The sequence below is a fragment of the Scyliorhinus canicula genome, chromosome 16 (assembly GCF_902713615.1).
Source record: "Scyliorhinus canicula chromosome 16, sScyCan1.1, whole genome shotgun sequence".
NCBI lineage: Eukaryota > Metazoa > Chordata > Chondrichthyes > Carcharhiniformes > Scyliorhinidae > Scyliorhinus > Scyliorhinus canicula.
In genome coordinates this window covers 141,729,960-141,753,193 of record NC_052161.1, presented here as the reverse complement: position 1 = coordinate 141,753,193, position 23,234 = coordinate 141,729,960, and the positions used below count along the sequence as shown (strand labels likewise).

The 23,234-nt window shown below is 47.2% G+C and overlaps 1 protein-coding gene across 1 annotated transcript in view; it reads left to right on the top strand.

Annotated features, from left to right (window-relative positions):
* The first annotated feature begins 249 nt into the window (after positions 1–249).
* The window catches only part of cfap74 (cilia and flagella associated protein 74), a 156,559-nt gene continuing 133,574 nt past the window's right edge, over positions 250–23,234 (top strand). Inside the window, exons 1-4 of the mRNA XM_038774102.1 lie at positions 250–328; positions 2,556–2,640; positions 8,132–8,204; positions 10,999–11,133. Of these exons, the coding sequence (XP_038630030.1) occupies positions 266–328; positions 2,556–2,640; positions 8,132–8,204; positions 10,999–11,133 (356 nt within the window). The 5' untranslated portion in view covers positions 250–265. The remainder of the gene's footprint in view (positions 329–2,555; positions 2,641–8,131; positions 8,205–10,998; positions 11,134–23,234) is intronic.

Genomic DNA, 23,234 nt, shown 5'->3' with positions numbered 1-23,234 from the left:
CCACTCTGGGGTAGTTGCCCACTCTGGGGTTGTTGCCCACTCTGGGGTAGTTGCCCACTCTGGGGTAGTTGCCCACTCTGGGGTTATTGCCCACTCTGGGGTAGTTGCCCACTCTGGGGTTATTGCCCACTCTGGGGTAGTTGCCCACTCTGTGTCTCTCCCGCGGGGAGAGGCTGGCGGCAGCGAAGCCCCCGGGTTGCAGTCAGTCAGAGCGGGACAGTAACCCCCCCCCCCCCCCCGGGCCCGGGTGGTTTGGGCCGTCGCCATGGAGACGGCGACGCCGCTGCCAGGCCCCGAGCCCGAGAGCGGAATGGAGGCGGCCAGAGAGGTGAGGGGGCGGCGGGGGTCCGGCCCGGGGGCGGGGGGTCCGGCCCGGGGGGGGGGGGGGGGGGGGTCCGGCCCGGGGGGGGGGGGGGGGGGGGTCCGGCCCGGGGGGGGGGGGGGGGGGGGGGGGGGGTCCGGCCCGGGGGGGGGGGGGGGGGGGTCCGGCCCGGGGGGGGGGGGGGGGGGCGGGTCCGGCCGGGGGGGGGGGGGGGGGGGGGTCCGGCCCGGGGGGGGGGGGGGGGTCCGGCCCGGGGGGGGGGTCCGGCCCGGGGGGGGGGGGTCCGGCCCGGGGGGGGGGGGGGGGGGGTCCGGCCGGGGGGGGGGGGGGGTCGGCCCGGGGGGGGGGGGTCCGGCCCGGGGGGGGGGGGGGTCCGGCCCGGGGGGGGGGGAGAGTCCGGCCGGGGGGGGGGGGGGAGAGTCCGGCCCGGGGGGGGGGGGGGTGTGGGTCCGGCCCGGGGGGGGGGGGGGGTGTGGGTCCGGCCGGGGGGGGGGGCGTGGGGGATCCGGCCGGGGGGGGGGGCGTGGGGGGTCCGGCCCGGGGGGGGGGGGGGTGTGGGTCCGGCCGGGGGGGGGGGCGTGGGGGATCCGGCCCGGGGGGGGGGGGGGTGTGGGTCCGGCCGGGGGGGGGGGCGTGGGGGATCCGGCCGGGGGGGGGGGCGTGGGGGGTCCGGCCCGGGGGGGGGGGGGGGGCGGGGGGGGTCCGGCCCGGGGGGGGGGGGGGTCCGGCCCGGGGGGGGGTCCGGCCCGGGGGGGAGGGGATCCGGCCCGGGGGGGGGGGATCAGGCCAGGGGGGGGGGGTGTGGGTCCGGCCCGGGGGGGGGTGTGGGTCCGGCCCGGGGGGGTGTGTGTGTCCGGCCCGGGGGGGGGGGTGTGGGTCCGGCCCGGGGGGGGGGGGGTGTGGGTCCGGCCCGGGGGGGGGGGTGTGTCCGGCCCGGGGGGGGGGGGGTGTGGGTCCGGCCCGGGGGGGGGGGGGGGTGTGGGTCCGGCCCGGGGGGGGGGGTGTGTCCGGCCCGGGGGGGGGGGGTGTGTCCGGCCCGGGGGGGGGGTGTGTGTCCGGCCCGGGGGGGGGGGGGGCGTGGGGGATCCGGCCGGGGGGGGTCCGGCCCGGGGGGGGGGGGGGGGGGGGGGTCCGGCCCGGGGGGGCCGGGGGGATCCGGCCGGGGGCGGGGGGACCCCCAGGATCTCCCCCCCCCCTCCCGGTGAGCCTCAGGCTGAGGGGCAGAGAGGGGCTGGGATCTCTGGCTCTGGGCTTCAGTATAAATCAGACAGCAGCCGGGATAAATGTGCCCAGAAAACACATCATGTACTTAAATAATAATCATCTTTATTATTGTCACAAGTAGGCTTACATTAACACTGCAATGAAGTTTCTGTGAAAAGCCCCTAGTCGCCACATTCCGGTGCCTGTTTGGGTACACAGAGGGGAATTCAGAATGTCCAATTCACCTAACAGCACGTCTTTCGGGACTTGTGGGAGGAAACCGGAGCACCCGGAGGAAACCCACGCAGACACGGGGATAGCGTGCAGACTCTGCACAGTGACCCAAGCCGGGAATCGAACCCGGGCCCCTGGCGCTGTGAAGCAACAGCGCTAACCACTGCGCTACCGTGCCGCCCTATTTAGTAAAATATAATACACAACGGCACGTACTTGTATAGCAACTTTATAGTGATAAAACGTCTCAAGAAGCTTCACACACGCATGAATATAGCATTATGTTAAGTCAATTAATTGCATTAATAACCAACGTCAGTGCATTGTATGTTACCTACCATTAGAAAAAATACTGCCTTAAAAATCTAACAGCTTTAAAACGTTAGCGTCTCAAATTGAAGACTAAGTTATTCAGTGTAGCAATCATTAATTAACTGACAATAGTATTGCTTAAAATTGCCCCTCATACTGAAAAAAATGAATTGTATACAAGGTACTTTAATCTAATGTGACGGATTTAATAACACTCTCTCTCCAAGTAATGTTAATGCATAAATACTGTTACCTATGGCACTTAATTACAGAAAGTTCCTGAAGTAATTATATTTACGCTGCAAATAATTGCTTAACTACGGCAGTAGATGTTTGCAACTGTCAGCAATTTGTGACTGAGCAAATGGAAATTTGCCATTTTTGCACCCCATGTATTTTTGGAAAGGGGCAAATGGAACAATTACATGGCGAGGGAACAATTACATAAAATGGATGAAAATTTAGATTTCTGTTTATATTGCAGCCACAGCAGCTCGATATGGAGGAAGAATATGAGAGTGAAGGTGAAGAAGAAACAAAACTGAATCCAGAACAAGAAGCAGAAATAAGTAAAGATTGTTACTTCAAATATTGTTTTCCAAAAGTAGATTCCTAATGACATATTGATGCCTGTCCTTTTTAAATAAAAAAGTGATGAGAAGTACTTATGGGGGATGTCATTCAGCCATCTAGCTCACCGTGCCACAGAAAGTCCATCTGAGTAACCAGCTGTTTCTTGAATGACTCCTTTTCCCTTCACTACCCTCCCCACTTATTGTGTGAAGGTGTGCTTCCTGACATCTGTTCTGAATTTATCTGACACCAGAATCCAATTGACAATGGAAAAAAATGCCCAGTTGCTCGGTGGCTAATAAAGCCTGCCACCCAAAGGAGAAATGGAAATCGTAAATCACAAAACAAAACTATTGCCCATGAGTCAACAATTGTCATGAAGTGACCAATGAAAATGTTGAAGTAACTTCCATTCCTTTTAGCCAATCAACAACATTCATTTATAGGCCATAGATATGGGCGGCACAGTAGCACATTGTTGCTTCACAGCGCCAGGGTCCCAGGTTCGATTCCCGGCCTTGGGTCACCGTCTGTGCGGAGTCTGCACGTTCTCCCTGTGTCTGTGTGGGTTTCGTCCGGGTGCTCCAGTTTCCTCCCACAAGTCCCGAAAGACGTGCTTGTTAGGTAAACTGGATATTCTGAATTCTCCCTCGGTGTCCCCGAACAGGTGCCGGAGTGTGGCAATTCAGGGATTTTCACAGTAACTTCATTGCAGTGTTAATGTAAGCCTTGTTGTGACAATGATAAAGGTTATTTATTTATTTACTTCAGGAAAGCAAATATCTGAATGGTTTGGGGTTGAGTTACATTCCCTCACAGCTTCTAATTTTTCACTGAAACATCCACAATGATACTTCTTGAGCTTTGCACATTGCAGGCTCTGCGTCCCTCAGAGCATCTTTGAGGTGTGTCTGCCTTAGTTTGGTCCATCAGTGCTTCTCAGAAATGGTTTGCACAATGCAGCTGAAGGCCAGCTTTCCTGCTGGAACAGAGCTACACCTGTATGCTAACTATTGCAGCAAACTACCCAGCCTTCAGAACAGCGACCACGACACTATATAACCCTGCCATGGCAATCTCGGCAAGACGTGCCAGATCATCGACATAGTGAGAACACCACCCACCAGATACTGGTACATACCCGTGCGACTCAGCCAATGTTGTCTACCTCATACGCTGCAGGAAATGATGTCCCGAAGCGTGGTACATTGGTGAGACCATGCAGATGCTGCGACAACGGATGAACGGACATTGCATGGCATTCGGCAGGCAGGAATGTTCCCTTCCAGTTGGGCAATCAAGGACATTCAGCCTCTGATATTCAGGTAAGCATTCTCCAAGGCAGCCTTCAGGATGCAGAATCGCCGAGTAGAAACTTATAGCCAAGTTCTGCACACATGACTACGGCCTCAACCGAGACCTTGGATTCATGTTGCATTGCATTCACCCCCCACCATCTGGCATGGGCTTGCAAAATCCTACCAACTGTCCTGGCTTGAGACAATTCACATCTCTTTAACCTGTGATTATCCCTCTCGCCAGTTGCTCCGTCTGGATCTGTAAAGACTTTGTTACCTGCAAAGACTCGCATTCAAAGTATCGTCTTGCATCTTTGACTTTAGATATATGTTTATGGAACCCAGCTCTTCATTCTGATGAAGGACCTGTGCTTCAAAAGCTAGTGATTCAAAGCAAACCTGTTGGACTTTAACCTGGTGTTCTAAGACATCTTACTCTTCAAATTAAAAAGCTAAGCTGCTGTACCTGAACTATGACAACATATTAAAAACATGCCAAAAGTCCATGAGGCTGTCAACATTCAGGAGTAGAGTCACCAGGAGTGTCCAGTGCTGCATAAAACAAGCACTGTTTCTATTGCCTTTCTCGATGGCCTACATGTGCGAGGTTGGATTTTCCCTTCTCGCAAAGATCAAGCTGGCACAAAGGAACTGGCTGAACTCTGAACCTGATATGCACATTGCCCTTTCCTCCTGTGAACCTGATTGGAGTGCGATCGTGAGGACCAAGCAGGCTCCCCTTTCACATTAAAGGTAAGTGAATGTGGCGTGTGGTCCAAAGGTCGGACAGTTGGCAAGAGTGGGTCCGGAAGATAATTACCAAGGGAAGCATGTAGATGAAGGAGAGGAAAGATTCACAGATACACTGCTGAATGCTGCAGGGACAATGTGTTAAAAGATACTGGTTATATTTGGAAAGTAAGAAAGGAACCAAACAAGGACCGTCCCACTGAGCCGGACAATAGGGGAGGCATTTGGGAGGACGAGGAATGCCAATGGCTGCAGAAACATTAAGAAGTATGAGGACAATAGTGTGCCATGCTCAACATTATCTCTAATACGCTTAAAGATCTTGTGAACATCTGCTTAAATGTCTCTCTTGCTTTGATTTCCCACCAAGCCATAGATTCCCCTAGGTCTTTGCACCCGAGCTGTGAACTGCCATCTCCCTATAGTTTCTCACCCATGCCCTTTCCGAGATAACTGACAGAATTGGTTTTGAAAGAAGTTAGACTCCACTATTAGCTAGCACTAAATACAGTAATTATAACTGACAGCTAAGAACAGTCTTGCTCTATTGCTGTAGTCATTCAACTGCATTTACTGTTTTTGCAGTAAATGTGACCTCCTTTCCTTACCACTTGGATTGTTCTGCTATCAAATGTTATTTTATTACACATATTAACAATATACTACTGCTTGAGCACATTTTTAAACTGTTACTTTGCTGTTGCCAAGGCAGTATTATTATAGAAGACATTGAACACATTTCCAAATGTGAGGTAGAAAATATGACAAGTGACGATGAAAAATATTCCAAATTTTATTTACAAATGAAAATATTTATTTTACATTTCAATTTCTGAGAAACAATCCATATCTTTTCAAACAGGATTGTCATTGTACATGTATTCATTTGGACATTTCATTACAGAATTATGTATTATAGAAATACAAAATATACAAAGTATAATTTAAATATGCATATTTCATGTTTGGAAGAAATATTTTAATAATAACCTTTTATCAAGTACTTATTTCAATTATTTCTACTCGTGTGATTATAAGAATTATAACATAGCTACAAAGTAATATAGCTACAACAAATATCAGTGATTAGTGTCTGATGCACATTGGGGCTCTGGTAACATGAAAATTACTCCTTATACAAAAATGTACACTTGGAATTTTGCAGAACAGATGAACAAAGTGAGCACTGGAGGATCAGTTTATGCCTTGTTGCCAAGAAAGTGAAGGGAAAATGGTACTACTGTATTAATTTGAAACTAACTCCGCATCTTTCAATCAGCAAATTCATACTTTCGACTTGCCTGGATGAGTGCAACTCAAATGCCACCTAAGAAGGTCGATACAATCCAGGACAAGAGCTTGACTGGCACCCCATGTACCACCTTAAATATCCACTCCCTGCACCGTTGACGCACAATGGCACCATCTACCACAGTATTTCTCAAACAGTTTCTCCGGCAAACCCATTTTTACAAAATGGCCAACTGTTGCAGCCCACATCACATTCATAACAGATTGTGCAGAGTTACTTCCAAAAATGTCACTTTGTTGTTGGCACTTCTGTATTATTAAATGCAAAAATATATTTTCTGGTTTTTGTTATTTGGAGATCCGAGTAATTTGTCATAAGCAGGTGGATTTTTCCCCTGACTGGGGTGGATGGAGTTCCTAAACCCACATCCGTCACCCCAGAGCCAAGTCAGAATGAGGCAAACATGAATCAGTTTCATAACAATGGATCAATTGAAAGGCGGGGAGATCCCCACAGATTGCACAGGAATTATCTGCCAAATTTTGTATGTGGGAGTCCTCTGGCTACCAGTTGCTGACTGGGTTACTTGTGGAAACATATTCCAATAAGCAATCACTTGATTTTGGGTGGGAGATGCAGACCTGGCAAAAAGAGCGCAAAGCACTGCTGGAAACTAACTCTGTGGACAAGGAGAATCTGCAGGAAAGAAATGTAAAGAGACTTGATTTTTCTTTTAAATTCTTCAGTTTTACTTGCAGGTGCTGACTAACCTGGCTGATCAGCTGCTGCAGAAATGAGAGTGGCTGCTGGGGACTGTAAGTGACCCAGGGAGGCAAGAAAGTCCTCGGCACCAGCTTATCCATCAGCCTCATGTGTTCATACACTGTACAGCAGCATAAATATACCCAGAGAGAAATGGAAAGAATGGTCAGGCAATCTATGGGGATCATTTTTGGTGACCTTTTGGCGTCCCATTGTACACCATCCCTCGACCCACCTGCGGGTTGCAACCCCCACCTTGCAGTGCAGCTTGTGGATCTGCACTTTTCAGAAACTCAGCAAGGCTCCTTTGGCAACACCTTCCAAACCCGCAACCTCTATCACCTGTTTTTAAAAATTATTTTGCAGGATGTAGGCATCGCTGGCTAGGCCAGTACTTATTGCCCATCCCTAACTGCTCTTGGGAAGGTTGCCCTTCGATTATGCTACAAAGCACACTGTACTACACGCATACACCACCTGCAAGGTTCTCTCCAAGTCACACACCATCCTTACTTTGAACTATACCACCGTTTCTTCACTTGGTCAAAACCCTTCTTCTCAGGCAATTAGAGATGGGCAATAAATGCTGCCTTGCCAGTGATTCTCACAACTCATGAATACATTTAGAAAAATCTATTTTTGGATTCCCAGAGCCATGAAGGGATGCCGTGTGTGATAATTGTATTTAAGTAATTGACTAAGCTTTCTAAATATCTTTCAGAACCAGCTTGCTCCATTCTATTTAGCCAGACTTTGGTGTGTGTGTGTGTACTTGTACTTAAAAAAAAAAGAATAATTGATCTCATTCGATGTGTGTTAATGCCTCAGTAATACAGACACCACGTAGATCATAGATCATAGAATTTACAGTGCAGAAGGAGGCCATTCGGCCCATCGAGTCTGCACCGGCTCTTGGAAAGAGCACCCTACCCAAGGTCAACACCTCCACCCTATCCCCATAACCCAGTAAACCCACCCAACACTAATGGCAATTTTGGACACTAAGGGGCAATTTAGCATGGCCAATCCACCTAACCTGCACATCTTTGGACTGTGGGAGGAAACCGGAGCACCCGGAGGAAACCCACGCTGACACGGGGAGAATGTGCAGACTCCACACAGACAGTGACCCAAGCCGGGAATCGAATTGGAACTGTGAAGCAATTGTGCTAACCACTATGCTACTGTGCTGCCCACGGTTTGTACAGAGTAGATGGGGAAAGACTGTCTGGTCGAAGAATTGAGAGCGAGGTCGAGAGATTTGGAAGTAATGGACCAAAGCGACGGCAGGTGGAACGGTTCCGCACTTCAGTAGAAGTACCGTATAAAGCAAAGTGCATTTAAAAGAACGGTTTTTAGCATACAGTCACTTAAAATTTTAGTTTGCTGCCAGATAGATGTTGAAACTTGTTGTTTGTATTTAAGGTCTGGGTGAACATGAGTATGAAGAGCTCAACACAGAAAGTGATGTTGATATTCCAGACGATGATATTATACGGTGAGTTGGTGACCTCAATGGAACATTGGTAAATATTAAGCAGGTCAAAGAAACAGATCAGTTATGATCTAATTGAATGATAGAACAGACTTGAGACGGGGTGACTGGCGTCTCCTATAAGTTCCTCTCCCAAGTTGTTAAGCTACGATAGTAACTCTATAATAAGAACTTGGAAGCAAGTCTTGACATCTTCGACTCCAAGTTTATTGCGTTCAGCAATCACTTCACAAACAAAACAGTGCCACCTGTAACCCCTTTATGAATCTTCAAGCTTGTTATTGGTGCCCATTAAACTGGATGAGTGTACCCAAACAGTCTGGTTTCCATGCTGCAAAATGATTATTTTACCCTCTGTATCTATAACCTTTCCTGGGCCTTTCCACTCATTAAATACATCTATGTTATAATATGCCATAATAAGAATCACTTATTGTCACAAGTAGGCTACAATGAAGTTACTGTGAAAAGCCCCTAGTCGCCACATTCCGGCGCCTGTTGGTAGGGGAAGTGAACCCGTGTTCTGGATTACAAGCCAGCTATTTAGCCTTGTTCTGGATTACAAGCCAGCTATTTAGCCCACTGTTCTAAACCAGCCTGTTTAAAAATAGTTCCCAATGGCCATACTTATGCCTCAAAGCTCTCTGAATGCTTCGAGATTTCTGCATTAAGGAATGCTCTTCTGCCAGCATGCAGTACATTCAAATGCTCAGAAAAGGCAAAGCTAATCGTAGTCCTCCCAAGATGGAGGATGATCAATCATGACTGAGGGAATTTGGGGATTACTCTCAAAACCCAACTGGTACAGGCTGTTATCTATCACAGTATGATTTCTCTCAGCTTTTTGTTTCCTGGACTCCTGTTCTCTGATGCTAACAATACTTCCTTAACTTCTTTATAGGAAAAATAGGATTAATTAACGGAATACAGTGGTGTACATAATGAGTAAATTGTACGTCAACAGTTTTTCAGAATATGATGGCCTTGTTCTTTTCCATGTCAAGTTTCATATGTGCTTTCTTCATCTATAGTCAGCTCAATAATGAAGGTATTTAGCTGGATATGACATCTGTGTTAATAAAAGATTCCTTCCAGCAATTTTCAAAGAATCACTACTTTTTTCAGCAGGTTTATGGATATTACCCTCCCCAAATCTGAAATTTGTGGAACTTTGTCACTTAAAGAGTTCAGGAAACACTTCAACCAGCCGAATCCACATACTGTAGATGTATATCTGCTGTCTAATACGGCATAACAGAACGACTCTGCGACCAAAACCTTCATCACCAGACTGAAACTTCACATCACTCAGACAATGCCTTCTCTTTCATTAATTGGTGCGATTTAACTAAATGGGAACAAAGTCCCATAGTGAGCGCGTTTAGCCTCGCATTTCCCGGCGCATGCGGTGCTGAGAATCTCCCCGTTATTTAACGGTTAGATAGGAGGCCTCAGCGGGGAAGGCACGGCCAAGGCCTTCTACACTGAGGATCTTGCTCGCTGGAACTCCTCAGTATAGCAAGAAATCGGGATTCCATTTTTAAATGGCATCCCAATCTCTGGAGCCCCCGAATATGCCCCCCTCCCTCCCAGCCCCAACTCACTATGAGCCCTACCCCCCCCCCCCCCCCCCCCCCCCCCCCCCAACACCTGTGTAGGGCACCACTACCCGATCGCCGCATTGCAAACAATCCCAGCTTGGCACCTTGGCCACAATGGGTGGGATTCACATCGCAACGTCTTGCGACATCACATTAGACTTCGCGAGGCGTTGCGAGCTGGGTAGATCCCGCAGTGGGTCTCTCGGCTTCTATCTCCCACATTGCTTTGAATTGATTCACTGTATATTGCAATACCTAAGGTGGAAAGTGTCATATTTCTTTAAAAGGAAAGCAAATCTATGCTTGGCGCAGCAAGCATCTCTTCCTAGAGAGTTAATATATGTTAACAACTCACAGGATTTCTGTTAGACAAAAGACAGAAATGGTTTTCAAGTGCACCAGCAGAGAATGAACTCAAACCCCGCAGGTGAAAGAGGGAATTGAGAAAGATTAGTACATTTGATGGCTTCTGAAATTCATCTCATTGCTTTTCACCGGAGGACTGCATGGGCGCTGACACTCCCACAAACATGAATGTAGGTGTTGAGATGGCAGGGGTATATTGCGAGTTGTTTTATAATTATAGGATTGATATTGTAAACTAAAAGGGAAAAACCTCAGGTGGTGTGGTGTGTTACATGTACCAAAGATTATTATACTTTCAATGCATTTGATTCAATAGTCTGAACTATTTCTGTTTAAACATTACACTTTTGTGACTGAAAGTAATCACGCATTATTTGTTTGATATAATTATACATTTTAGGGGAGATCTTACAAATTTCTGTTCCGAGTGCAGTCTTGCATGTCAGTTGTGCATACCATGAATTCACACAGATGTTAACAGACATCAGAGGATTTGGCACCCATAATAGGACACCTAACAGATAAGCTTACACACCTTGAACACTCTGCCTCTCTACCTCGCTTTCCTCCTTTTAAGACTCTTCTTAAAATCTATCTCTTTGACCAAGTTTATGACCATCTGACCAAATAGCTCCTTTGTGTGACTTGGTGTTGTACTTTGTTTTACAATTCTCCTGTGATGAGCCTCAGCATGTTTTATTATGTTAAAGGTGCTTTATATACGTACGTTGTTGTTGATATAATGTTGAAAATCGAGCAAGTTGTTGAGAAAGTTATCATGTTATAATATTTTGATTTAGATTTAATGTTGTTTGTTATTGTCTCTTAAGGGAAGAGATTGTTGATTCTACTGGTCTAAAACGCCTGAGCTATTCTGAAAGGGCGCAGGTCCGAAAACGGCAGAGGAATCTGAAAGAGCTTGAGATACTCTTTCAGCAAAAGGATCTGAAAGTTCAAAAAATAAGGTATTTAACAACTTCTGCAATTCTAGAAATCTTCCAGGAAAAACACATTTTTAGAATTGGAAAGAAAATATTTGTGTGTAATGTAGGTGCCTGTGTAGGGATATAAATGGTGATGAGTGGGCAGCACGGTGGCGCAGTGGTTAGCACTGCTGTCTCACGGCGCCGAGGTCCCAGGTTCGATGCCAGCTCTGGGTCATTGTCCGTGTGGAGTTTGCACATTCTCCCCGTGTCTGCGTGGGTTTCACCCCCACAACCCAAAGATGTGTTGGGTAGGTGGATTGGCCACGTTAAATTGCCCCTTAATTGGAAAAAATGAATTGGGTACTCTAAACTTAAAATAAAAATAAAAATAAATGGTGATGAGTTTTCTTGGCTGTTTTTCATTGTTGAACATCTCTGTAATCATAGAATCATAGAATTTACAGTGCAGAAGGAGGCCACTCAGCCCATCGGGTCTGCACCGGTCCTTGGAAAGAGCATCCTACTTAAGTTCGCACAATCCACCCTATCCCCGTAACCCAGTAACTCCACCTAACCTTTTTTGGACACTAAGGGCAATTTACCATGGCCAACCCCACCTAACCTGCACATCTTTGAACTGTGGGAGGACACCGGAGCACCCGGAGGAAACCCACGCAGACACGGGGAGAACGTGCAGGCACCGCACAGACAGTGACCTGGAGCTTTGAAGCAACTGTGCTGACCACTGTGCTACCATGCTGTGACCATCAGATGCGGATCCTGCACGTCTGTGCCCAGTTGCCAGGCATTGTACATGACTCTTTTATATTGGCGCACTTGGTGATCCCCGACATGTTCAAGGGAGCCCCCCCCCCCCCCCCCCCCCCCCCCCCACCGGCTGCGGGGCTGGTTGCTGGGAGACAGGGGTTACCCGTAGCAATCGTGGCTGATAACGCCATACGGAGATCACAGACGGACGCGGAGACCCGCTACAATAATGTCCATTGTGCGACCAGGGGTGTGGTTGAGAGATGCTTTGGGGTCCTGAAGATGCGCTTCAGGTGCCTGGACTGCTCTTGAGGGGCCCTCCAGTATGAGGCCAGGATCGCCCGCATCATGGTGGTCTGCTGCGTCCTCCACAATATAGCCCAGCAGAGGGGCGATGTGCTGGAGGAGGATGAGGAGGAAGGGCAGGCCTCGTCAGACAAGGAGGCCATGGAGGAGGGGGACAATGACCGGAACATGGGGCCTGGCCAGGCACGGGAGGCCGCGCAATGCAATCGCCAGGGCCAGCATGCACGGGACGCCGTCGTGGAGACGCGTAACACCGGCTTTGAGGGGTGAGGGGGTCAGTACAGTGGCCTGTCATTATCGTGCTCAACATTGTTTGACAATGTCTGACTAATGCCCACAGTAGCACCTTCCACCAGGGTGATCCCTGCATGCGGCCTGGCCAGTCTATCACACGGCCCTGTCGAATCGCTGGGGAAGGGGTGCTGGGGACAGTCCAGGTGTGGGGAGGGGGCTACATGGTCCACCCACTGGACCTCACTCGTACCACACCCCCCACGTGCCGATTGGCATATCAGAGATGAGAATATCTGATATTGTCACTAGGCAAACTAGAAAATGTTCCATTTCCATGCATTGCATCTGCAAGCAGAGACCATGGGCGGGATTCTCTGACACCCCAGCCGGTCGGAGAATCGCCGGGGGCCGCGTCAATCCCGCCCCTGCTGTGTCCCGAATTCTCCACCACCAGAGATTCGGCGGGGGCGGGAATCGCTCCGCGCCGGTCGGCGGGCCCCCCCCCCCGGCGATTCTCCACCCCGCGATGGGTCGAAGTCCCGCCGCTGTCAAGCCTCTCCCGCCGGCGTGGATCAAACCACCTACCTTACCGGCGGGAGTAGGTGGCGCGAGCGGGCTCCGGGGTCCTGGGGAGGGGCACGGAGCGATCTGGCCCCGGGGGGTGCCCCACGGTGGCCTGGCCCGCGATCGGGGCCCACCGATCGGCGGGCGGGCCTGTGACGTGGGGCACTCTTTTCCTTCCGCCTTCGCCATGGTCTTCACCATGGCGGAGGCGGAAGTGCCCCCTCCCCTGCGCATGCGCGGGAATTACGTCAGCAGCCGCTGATGCTCCGGTGCATGCGCGGACTTACGCCGCCCGGCGAAGTCCCTTCGGCCCCGACTGGCGTGGTGCCAAAGGCCGTCCACGCCAGTTGGAGCGTCAACCACTCCGGCACAGGCCTAACCCCTCAAGGTAAGGGCTTGGCCCCTAAAGGTGCGGCCCGACGCCGGAGTGGGTCATGCCACTCCATCACACCGGGACCCCTCGCCCCGCCGTGTAGGGGAGAATCCCGCCCAATGTTGCTTTAGCACATTACGTTTTTTTAAATTCATTTACGGGATGTGGGTGTTGCTGGTTAGGCCAGCATTTATTGCCCATCCCTAGTTTCCCTTCAGGTGGTGGTGAGTTGCCTTCTTGAACCGCGACAGTCCTTCAAGCATAGGTACACCCACTGTGCTGTTAGGGAGGGAGTTCCAAGGATTTTGTCCCAGCGACAGTGAAGGAACGGTGATATATTTCCAAGTCAGGGTGGTGAGTGACTTGGAGAGGAACTCCAGGTGGTGGGGTTCCCAGGTATCTGCTGCTCTTGTCGTTCTAGATGGTCGAGGTTGTGGGTTTGGAAGGTGCTGTCTGAGGAAACTTGGTGAGTTCCTGCAGTGCATCTTGTAGATGGTACACACGGATACCAGTGTTTGTCAGTGATGGAGGGTTTGAATGTTTGTGGAAGGAAGAGCAATTAAACGGGCTGCTTTGTCCTTGATGGTGTCAAGCATCTTGAGTGTTGTTGGAGGTGTACTCATTCAGGCAAGTGGAGGGTATTCCATTCCACTCCTGACTTGTGCCTTGTAGATGGTGGACAGGCTTTGGGGGGTGAGGAGGTGAGTTACTCGCTGTAGGATTCCTAGCCTTTGGCCTGCCCTGGTAGCCACAGTATTAATGTGGCTAGACCAATCAGTTTCTGATCAATGGTAACTCCCAGGATGTTGATTTCAGGATGTCATGATGTGGAGATGCCGGTGTTGGACTGGGGTGAGTACAGTAAGAAGTCTTACAACACCAGGTTAAAGTCCAACAGGTTTGTTTCAAACACGAGCTTTCGGAGCACTGCTCCTTCCTCAGGTGAATGTATTATTGATAAATGGGGGCCCACTGCCTCTATGTGTCTACCTTTATGAACAAGCATCTGGTTCAAAACCATGGAACTGCATGTGAAGAAATATAATTTTTTCCAATATTACTGTGGGATACTTTGAAGCAGGCTGTGGGGGCTGTGTGTGTATGATTGTGTGTGAAGACAGTAAGACAGCAAGGTTTAAATCATCAAAAGGTTGGGTATAAAAGCAGGCATTTTGGACATGAGCAAGGCCAAATGGGATAAGCAAACAACATGGAACAAAATTTGCATGAGGAGATAAAGAAGATTTGTTTATATCTACTTATTGAATTTCTATAGAGAAATGAAAGGAAAGTTTAAAATGGCAAAAATCATGAATGAGTGAAGCAATGTTATTAAGTTTATTGTTCTTAAAAGTAGTGGCCACAAAGACAACATGAAATATTTTTTATATTCTGGGAAAGTTAACTTCCAAAAAAAAGTGAAGGACAACAGGTTTAAAAATGAAAGAGAAGGAACATACTTAAAGAAAAATTGAAAACTGTGTTCGGAGGAGAGGCCATGTGATATCCTGTAGAATGTGCTGTGAAAAGTAAGCAGCCTCTAGCCACCCCGAGAGAAATGTTCTTTTCTTCCAGAAAGCAAGGTTTTGTTTCCAGCCGTAGATTTCCATTGTTGAAAGAGAGGAAGTGGAAACCCTGGTGCAACATCTCCCCTCTAGCCACAGTGGGTGCCTTGCATGAATATCACTGGAATTTTTATAGGTTGAGAATCTATAAGGACTGTTGCCTGGAAAAAGGGTGTTAATTTATGCGTCTAGGAACGTAAAAATGTTTTGGGAAATGTGGCCAACTAAATTTAATAGTGTAATTGTAATCTTGTGTGTTTAAGATTTCCTTTCTTTTGTTAATAAATGTTTTAATTTAATATTTTAAATCTCCAAAAATGGCATTGGATGTTCTTACCTCTGGCTTTAGTGCACATACCTGCTCATAATAAATACAAATTATAAATTGTTGTGATAGTTTGCTCAAATTTTGCTTTGGGATTTAGTTAGCCTGACAATTATTGCCTGCAGTATCATGGCCATGGGGAAAGAAACTAGTGGAGTTGAGCTGATCTTTTCCTTTTGAGGTATAGTTCTGGCTGAACATGCTTATTTTCGTGTATTGTGTGAGGCATTTTTCTTGCTTCTTTAGATCTCTCCGCAGCAAGAATGATATTTAATGATGTTGAGCAGATGAACGGTTTAATTTCTCAGTCAGCGCATAATGTGTGAGATGTGTGTAATGGGTGACCCTTCTGGTGTGTTTTTTTTAAAAGTGATTTGGGAATTTAGACGGAATTACAGGGCAGAACCTGTTCCAATCTTGGTGGAGTTTTGAGAGTGGAATTTGGGGAAACACTCGGGTGGAAGCCAGAGTCCAGTGAAGCCACTTGCCTCACCAGTGTCATGATCATCTGGGGGGATTTGAAGAGAAATCTACAGAAGTTCGATTAGACTGGAATCTGACATTTGGTTTGAGAGTGGGGTATGTCTGACCTCAATTGGCCTGTTGGTTTACAGGGACTTGTGTATTTACTGTGAACATTGTAGCACAAGATATATTTTGTAACTTGCGCTATCTTTAAAACCTGCGTACAGTTGTGAAGTTAAGTGGGAATTAAGGCACTATTGGATCAAAATCAAACCTTTCATGTCAATAACTTTTTTTTCTGTTGTTAAAAGCTATTGTCATGTGACATTTTTCTAAAAAAAAGAGTAAAAGTTACGTTCTTTTGAGCCAGGGTTCCATTCTGGGACCTTCCCATCCAGTAGTAACGTCAACTGGGACCTTAACATATATTCTCTCTTGTGGATGGGGCTGGGCTGATTTCAAAATGGGTGAGAACCCTTATGGAGCCATTGCCTTCTGTTGTGGCCTGTTTCTTCATATAAGGAATGAAACAGGGTATTGCACTGAGAAATGACACCGGGGAAGCCAGTTTTATTAGAGGACTAGCAAGATGAAAATGTGCTTCCATGTGGATGAGAAGGCATTGAAGTTTGGGGGCACTAAGAAATCAACATTCTTATGAGATTGGTCGCCAATAGAGGGATGAAAACGAAAGGCTTTCAGGGCACAGGCAAAAGAGATTGTGAGAGGCAGAATTTACTTCCGAGTTGGGAAGCATAGCCTACTTCACCCCATCTAGAGAGGTCAGTGAGCTCCTTACAGCAGTGTATTCTGCACATTCCATGTTCATCGTCGGCTAATGCAGCTGGAGTTTTGTTCCTTTGCTGTTTTCTGCCTTGTGTTGCATCCTGCTGTTTTTGAAACTTTTTTCTCCGAACCTGGGTGCCAACATTACTCTCTGTGTGGTTGCAGCTTGCAGCAGCATTTCTGTGCGTATCTTATTGAACTCTGGAGTCCTTTGCCTTAGTTGTCATGCTGTCAACATCCTATCCAACCAGAGAAGACAAGAAACTTAAGGGATTGAATTTCAAAATCATCAAGCAGCAGTTAAATCTACGGCGGACGGCAGTAACAAGTACTTTGGAAGAATTTTATATTAAGCTGACTGCCAGTTTCATTCTTTTTAAGTCAAAAAACTAACTTAAACAACTAAAACAGTTGCTTAACTACTCACAAGAACCTTGGGGCTTGTTAGTTACAATGGTGCTACTGCATTCTAATTTTTGCCTCCATTTTCACAATGTCCCATGAATCCGATTTTCAATGTTCAAGGCTCGAGATGCTGCCTGAACTTTCTTTTTTAAAAAAAAAACATTTTATTAGGGTATTTGTAGTTTTATACCAATAATAATAACAGCAACATAAACATGGTACATAAAACATTTCCATCTCTATCACACTCTTCGCACCCCTAACAATGAAACAATAGCCTAACCTCCCCCCTAGATTTCTGCCTCTGCTGTCATTTTAATTTTCTCCAAGAAAGTTGACGAACGGCTGCCACCTCCGGACGAACCCTAACATTGACCCTCTTAAGGAGAACTTTATGCTGAGAAACCCAGCCATGTCACAAACCCAGGTCTTTAATTTTGGAGACATCGAGTCACTCCACATTAACAGAATCCGTCTCCGGGCTACCAGGGAGGCAAAGGCCAAAACGTCAGCTTCTCTTGCCCCTTGGACTCCCGGCTCTTCTGACACTCCAACCTCTGGGCTCGGCACCACCCGTGTTTTAATTATCATGGACGTAGCCTTAGCAAAATCCTGCCAAAACCCTCCAAGTTTCGGGCATGCCCAAAACATATGGACATGGTTTGCTGGATTAGGGTTAGGGTTAGACGCACCTCGCACACCTGTCTTCTACCCCAAAGAACTTGCTCATCCAGGCCACTGTCATGTGTGCCCGGTGAACTACCTTAAATTGTATCAGGCTAAGCCTGGCACATGATGAGGATGTGTTAACCCTGCTTAAGGCATCCGCCCACAGACCCACCTCTGTCTCTCCTCCTAGCTCCTCTTCCCACTTGCCCTTTAATTCCTCTATCTGGGTTTCCTCCGACTCCATAAGTTCCTTTTGGATAGCTGATACCTTCCCCTCTCCCACCCATCTTCTGGAAACTACCCTGTCCTGTATCCCTCGTGGTGGCAGAAGCGGGAAGATAGGAACCTGTCTTCTCAGAAAACCCCGTACCTGCAGATATCTAAACCCATTCCCTACTGTCAGTTCAAATTTCTCCTCCAAATCCTTCAAGCTCAGGAAGCTCCCGTATATAAATAGATCTCCCATCCTATCAATTCCTGCTCTCTGCCATCTCCGAAACCCTCCATCCAGCCTGCCCGGCACAAACCGATGGTTGTTGCAAATCGGGGCCCAGACCGATGCTCCCTCCGCTCTTCCATATCTCCTCGACTGCCCCCAGACTCTCAGAGCCGGCACTACCACCGGACTTGTGGAGCACCGGGCCGGCAAGAACGGCAGAGGTGCCGTTATAAGTGCCCCCAAAGGTGTGTTCTTACACGATACCGCCTCTACTCACTCCCACACCGACCCCCCCACCCCCCACACCTACCTCATCATGGCTATATTAGCCGCCCAATAGTAGTTACAAAAGTTCGGCAGCACCAACCCACTCTCCCCCCGACTACGCTCCAACAACACTTTCTTCACTCGTGGGGTTTTACAAAGCCCAAAATCACCTTATTCACCCGTTTAAAAAAGGCCCTCAGGATAAAGGTGGGGAGACACTGAAAGACAAATAGAAATCTGGGGAGGACCGTCATTTTCACGGTCTGTACCCTCCCCGCCAGTGACGGTGGGAGCATGTCCCATCTCTTGAAGTCCTCCTTCATTTTTTCTGCAAGCCGGGACATGTTTAACTTCTGCAATGTCTCCCATTCCCGTGCCACCTGGATTCCCAGATAGCCAAAGCTCCTTCCTACCATTCTAAACGGCAGCTCTTTCAATCTCCTCTCCTGCCCCCTCGCCTGGATCGCAAACAGTGGCCTGAACTTTCATTTGTCTGGGTGAAGCTCTACAAGTGCCTGAAGTCCACTGTATTCAGATGAGCACCTCTGGAAATCATACATGTTAGTTAGGCCTGAGCTCAGTACACCTTCGATACACTGAGAAAACATTGCAGCCGTACAGTACAGGGCTACAAAGCAAAACCGAGTAGAATACCCGGCAACAGCACACCCGTCCCCGATGAACTCAATGTATTTTATGCTCGTTTCGAGCAGGAAACCAACAAACCGTTGTCAATTGCCCCAGCAGCCTCGGACACACCCAAAGCTACCGTCACAGCTTCCAAAGTCAGATCGGCTTTCTTGAAAGTGAACCCTCAGAAAGCAATGTGTCCTGACGGAGTCCCTGGCCGTGCGCTCAGGTCCTGCATGGACCAATTGGCGGGTGTGTTTACGGACACTTGTCCTGCACACATAGGTTTGCTCAGAATTTATGTTCGATACTATATTTTTCCACCCAAAAGTGCTGTTGGAATCTTCGTGGGTCATGTGCCTAATTTGTGACTTGACTTGGGACTGAGCTATGATTATAGGAAGGCTATTACTTTAAGGTAACTGAACAAATTAAATTTCACTTTTTTATTTCATTGGTTTCCAGGATTGTTTTATCCGTTTGAAGAAGTTATTCTGTGATTCTGGCCGTTCATAATTACTCCATTAGTTTAGGTTGACTGCCTATTGTGTGGAATTATGTATTTTCTGGAAATTTTACCAATGTTTTATGGACCATATTCCATGTTCCCAGCAGATTTCTGGTTGGAAATGACAAATCGGTGGCAATGCTAGGAGTTGGATGTCATAAGCCTTTGGATTTATTTCCTGGCGTGGTATTTTGATGTGCTGGACCAAAAATGGAAATCACAAGTGTTTCTCTCCCTTTAACATTTACCCTTTCTGCCCTTCCCCTGGAAGACTGCTGTTTGCATCCCAGAGTATTTACAATGTTCTTAATGCAGTACAATAGGTCAGTGTTAGAAATAGTTCCGTGTATCCACCCGTTATCATGTGAACGTATTTTGGACAGCCAAATGTTCATTTTTAGCATGAAGATTATAATACTTTAGGATGAAATGAACAGTTGATAACAGCGTGACAGCCACAGCAAAATTGTTTGCCCTTAAAATGAAAGGTGTTGCATTATTTGCCACATCTTGCAGCCAGGCAGCTCATTTGCACATGGCATGTTGTGAGGTTGGGAATGATCTATGGCAGTAATTAGAACATCTCATTGAGGGATTCTGACACTTTACTGCATCATTGCTCCTTCAGCTGTTCAGATACAGACAGGAAAAATTCCAGCACTGGATAGATGTCTACTAACATTGATATCCAGATTTCCAAATATAATTATATTTTCACAAGAGTGTGGTGCCCCAGTATTTTGTCATGTTAACCAGTTAGCAATAGATGTGTTAGCAAATTTCTCAGCTATTTTTTTTATCTGATGCGAATTTGCATTTAATTTCCCTGTTAATTGAGATTGCTTAGATGTCTCATGAACTCAGTTTTATTTTTAATGTTTACACAATACCTTTTCTCCTGTGTTTTCTGAAAATCCAAGCACTGTAAACTACATGGCCCCACGCTAGAAATGCAAATTATTTTCCTGCCACCAATGTCAGGCATCAATTATGCGTCTATGTCAATAATGAAACACTCTCATTGTTCATTGTCATGGGGGCTTTCAGACCCAGTTAAATTAATTCAATCATTTTAATATCGGTTAATAGTAACAAGCTGAAAATATACTTTGTGCAATTATGATATAACATAATCATGAACGTAGATTAGGCATGGATCTGTGTCCCTTGATGGTTTTATTAGAGTATCCACCTGAGTATTAACTGACCAAAATTAAATTGACAATTCTTACATGTGTTTCATTCTAACTCAACTTTCATTTATTCTATTTCTTAAATCTGTAATCTTTGGAAACAAAATTTGTTCTTTATTACAGATTTTTCGGTAACATATTGACAATACAATTATTGTGATAGAGTTCTGTCGTCACTTTTAGAGATTTTTTTTTACTGGAAGATATGCTGTCCTATAGTCATTTCCCGAAGTTCACACTCATTTATATTTCTGAAGAAGTCTTCCAGATGTTTAAAAATTAATTAATGGGAGATCCAGACTGAATTACCTGCAAATGCTCACATTCAAAGTATCGTCTTACATCATTGACTTTGTCTATATATGTGGTTGTGGAACCCACCTCTTCATTCACCTGATGAAGGAGCAGTGCTCTGAAAGCTAGTGATTCGAAACAGACCTGTTGGACTTTAACCTGGTGTTGTAAGACTTCTTAGTGTGCTCACCCCAGTCCAACGCCGGCATCTCCACATTGTGATACACTTAGGGAGGGCTAACAAGGCAAAGGATTACACTATGAATGTGGAGTTCATATCCACAGATCCCTGAAGGTGGCAGGGCAGGTAGATAAGGTGGTTAAGAAGGCATATGGGATACTTGCCTTTGTTAGCCGAGGCACAGAATACAAGAGCAGGGAGGTCATAGTGCACTGTATAAAAGACTGGTTAGGCCACAACTCTAATACTGTCTGCAGTTCTGGCCACCACATTATAGGAAGGATGTGATGGCGCTGGAGAAGGTATAGAGGAGGGTGGGCCGGAGAGCCTGAGCTATGAGGAAAGATTGGATAGGCCAGATCTGTTTTCCTTGAAGCAGCGAAGTATATAAGTTTATGAGGGGCGTAGATAGGGTGGATAGGGACCTTTTCCATTAGTAGAGAGGTTAATAACCAGGGGTAAGAAATAGAAGGCTGAGAGGTGAGTTGAGGAGAAACCTTTTCACCCAGAAGGTGGTGAGAGTCTGGAACTCACTGCCTGAAAAGGTGGTTGAGCCAGAAACATTTGTAACATTTCTGAAGTATTTAGATATTCACTTGCACTGCCGTAACCTCCAGGGCTATGGGTCAAGTGCTGGAAAATGGGATTTGTGTAGTCAGATCTTTGTTTTTTTAAAATAAATTTAGAGTACCCAATCATTTTTTTCCAATTAAGGGGCAATTTAGCGTGGCCAATCCGCCTACCCTGCACATCTTTGGGTTGTGGGGGTGAAACCCACGCAGACACGGGGAGAACGTGCAAACTCCACACGGACCATGACCGAGGGCCGGGATTCGAACCCAGGTCCTCAGTGCCGTAGGCAGCAATGCTAACCACTGTGCCACCGTGCTGCCCCTAGTCAGATCTTTGTTGATCGGTGTGGACATGATGGGCCAAATGGCCTCCTTCTGTGCTATAAACGTCTGTGAATCTATGAAATGGTAAATTCCAAAAATCAGGAGAAGGTCAGACTGATTTCCTTCAACGGACCAAAATAGTGTTTACCTGTGTTGCCTTTCTTTCCCCAGCCTCTTTCTGATATATACTTCATTACCATTTTAATATAAAATATGTCACTTTGTCCTTGAGAGATATACATGTCATAAAGAAACTGTGTGCGTTTTGGAGCCTCCATTTTTGTTTCTCTGCATTCACTGTACACAGCTGCTTCGATATCTCCTCTCTATTCATGTGTTTCAGCAAAATAAGTAGTTGACTTATATCACAACAGATGCAACAGTCTTAAATAATTCCGTGGGGCTGCTGCCCGCAATCCCCTCCAGTAACCCCACAATACGGATGTTCTGCCTCCTGGACCTGGTCCCCAGGTCATTCAGCTTGGTTCTTAATGATTTATTGGCTTCAGCCGCTGAGGCCTGATCGGTCTCCAGAGAGGTGATCCGACGGACCACTGTGATCTGTTAATGCCGCCTCCGTGCTCTTAATCATGACTCCGTGGGCTTCAACAGTCTTACTATTCGTTTGAAGAACCACACGAATGGGGGCCAAGGCTTCTTGAATTGATGTTTAATATCCACCAACACATTTTGGCGGTGTTTATCAAGCTCTTTCACAAATATGCTGGTGAGAGCCTCGGCCGTTACTGGAGTGGACAGGGAGGAAGAAGCTACCTCCGGAATATTCCTAAGAATTTGCACGTTCTCCCCGTGCCTTGTGGGTTTCCTCCAGGTGCTCTGGTTTCCTCCCACAGTCTGAAGATGTGTAGGCTGTGTGGATTGACCATGATCAATGTGTGGGGATAGGGTGGAGTGATAGGCCTAGGTAGTGTACACTTTCGGAGGGTTGGTGCAGACCTGATGGGCTGAATGGCCTCCTTCTACACTGTAAGGATTCGATAAAAAGAGATAAAAAGGCCATTTGGCCCATCAAATCATTGCCGCTTTTCTACATTGGGTGCCATCTGAACATTGATATCATGACCTTGTTTTAGCAAATATGCATTTGCCAACTGCTGGAGAGTTTAATTTGCTTTGTGGAACAGCTGAAACATATGGAACATCAAACTTGGAAATTCGGTTATGGAGCCATTTTGACTCTATTCATAGGCAGAGATCAGTTACACTAACTTTATGCCTGACATAATGTGCTCCAGGCTACCTTAATATGTT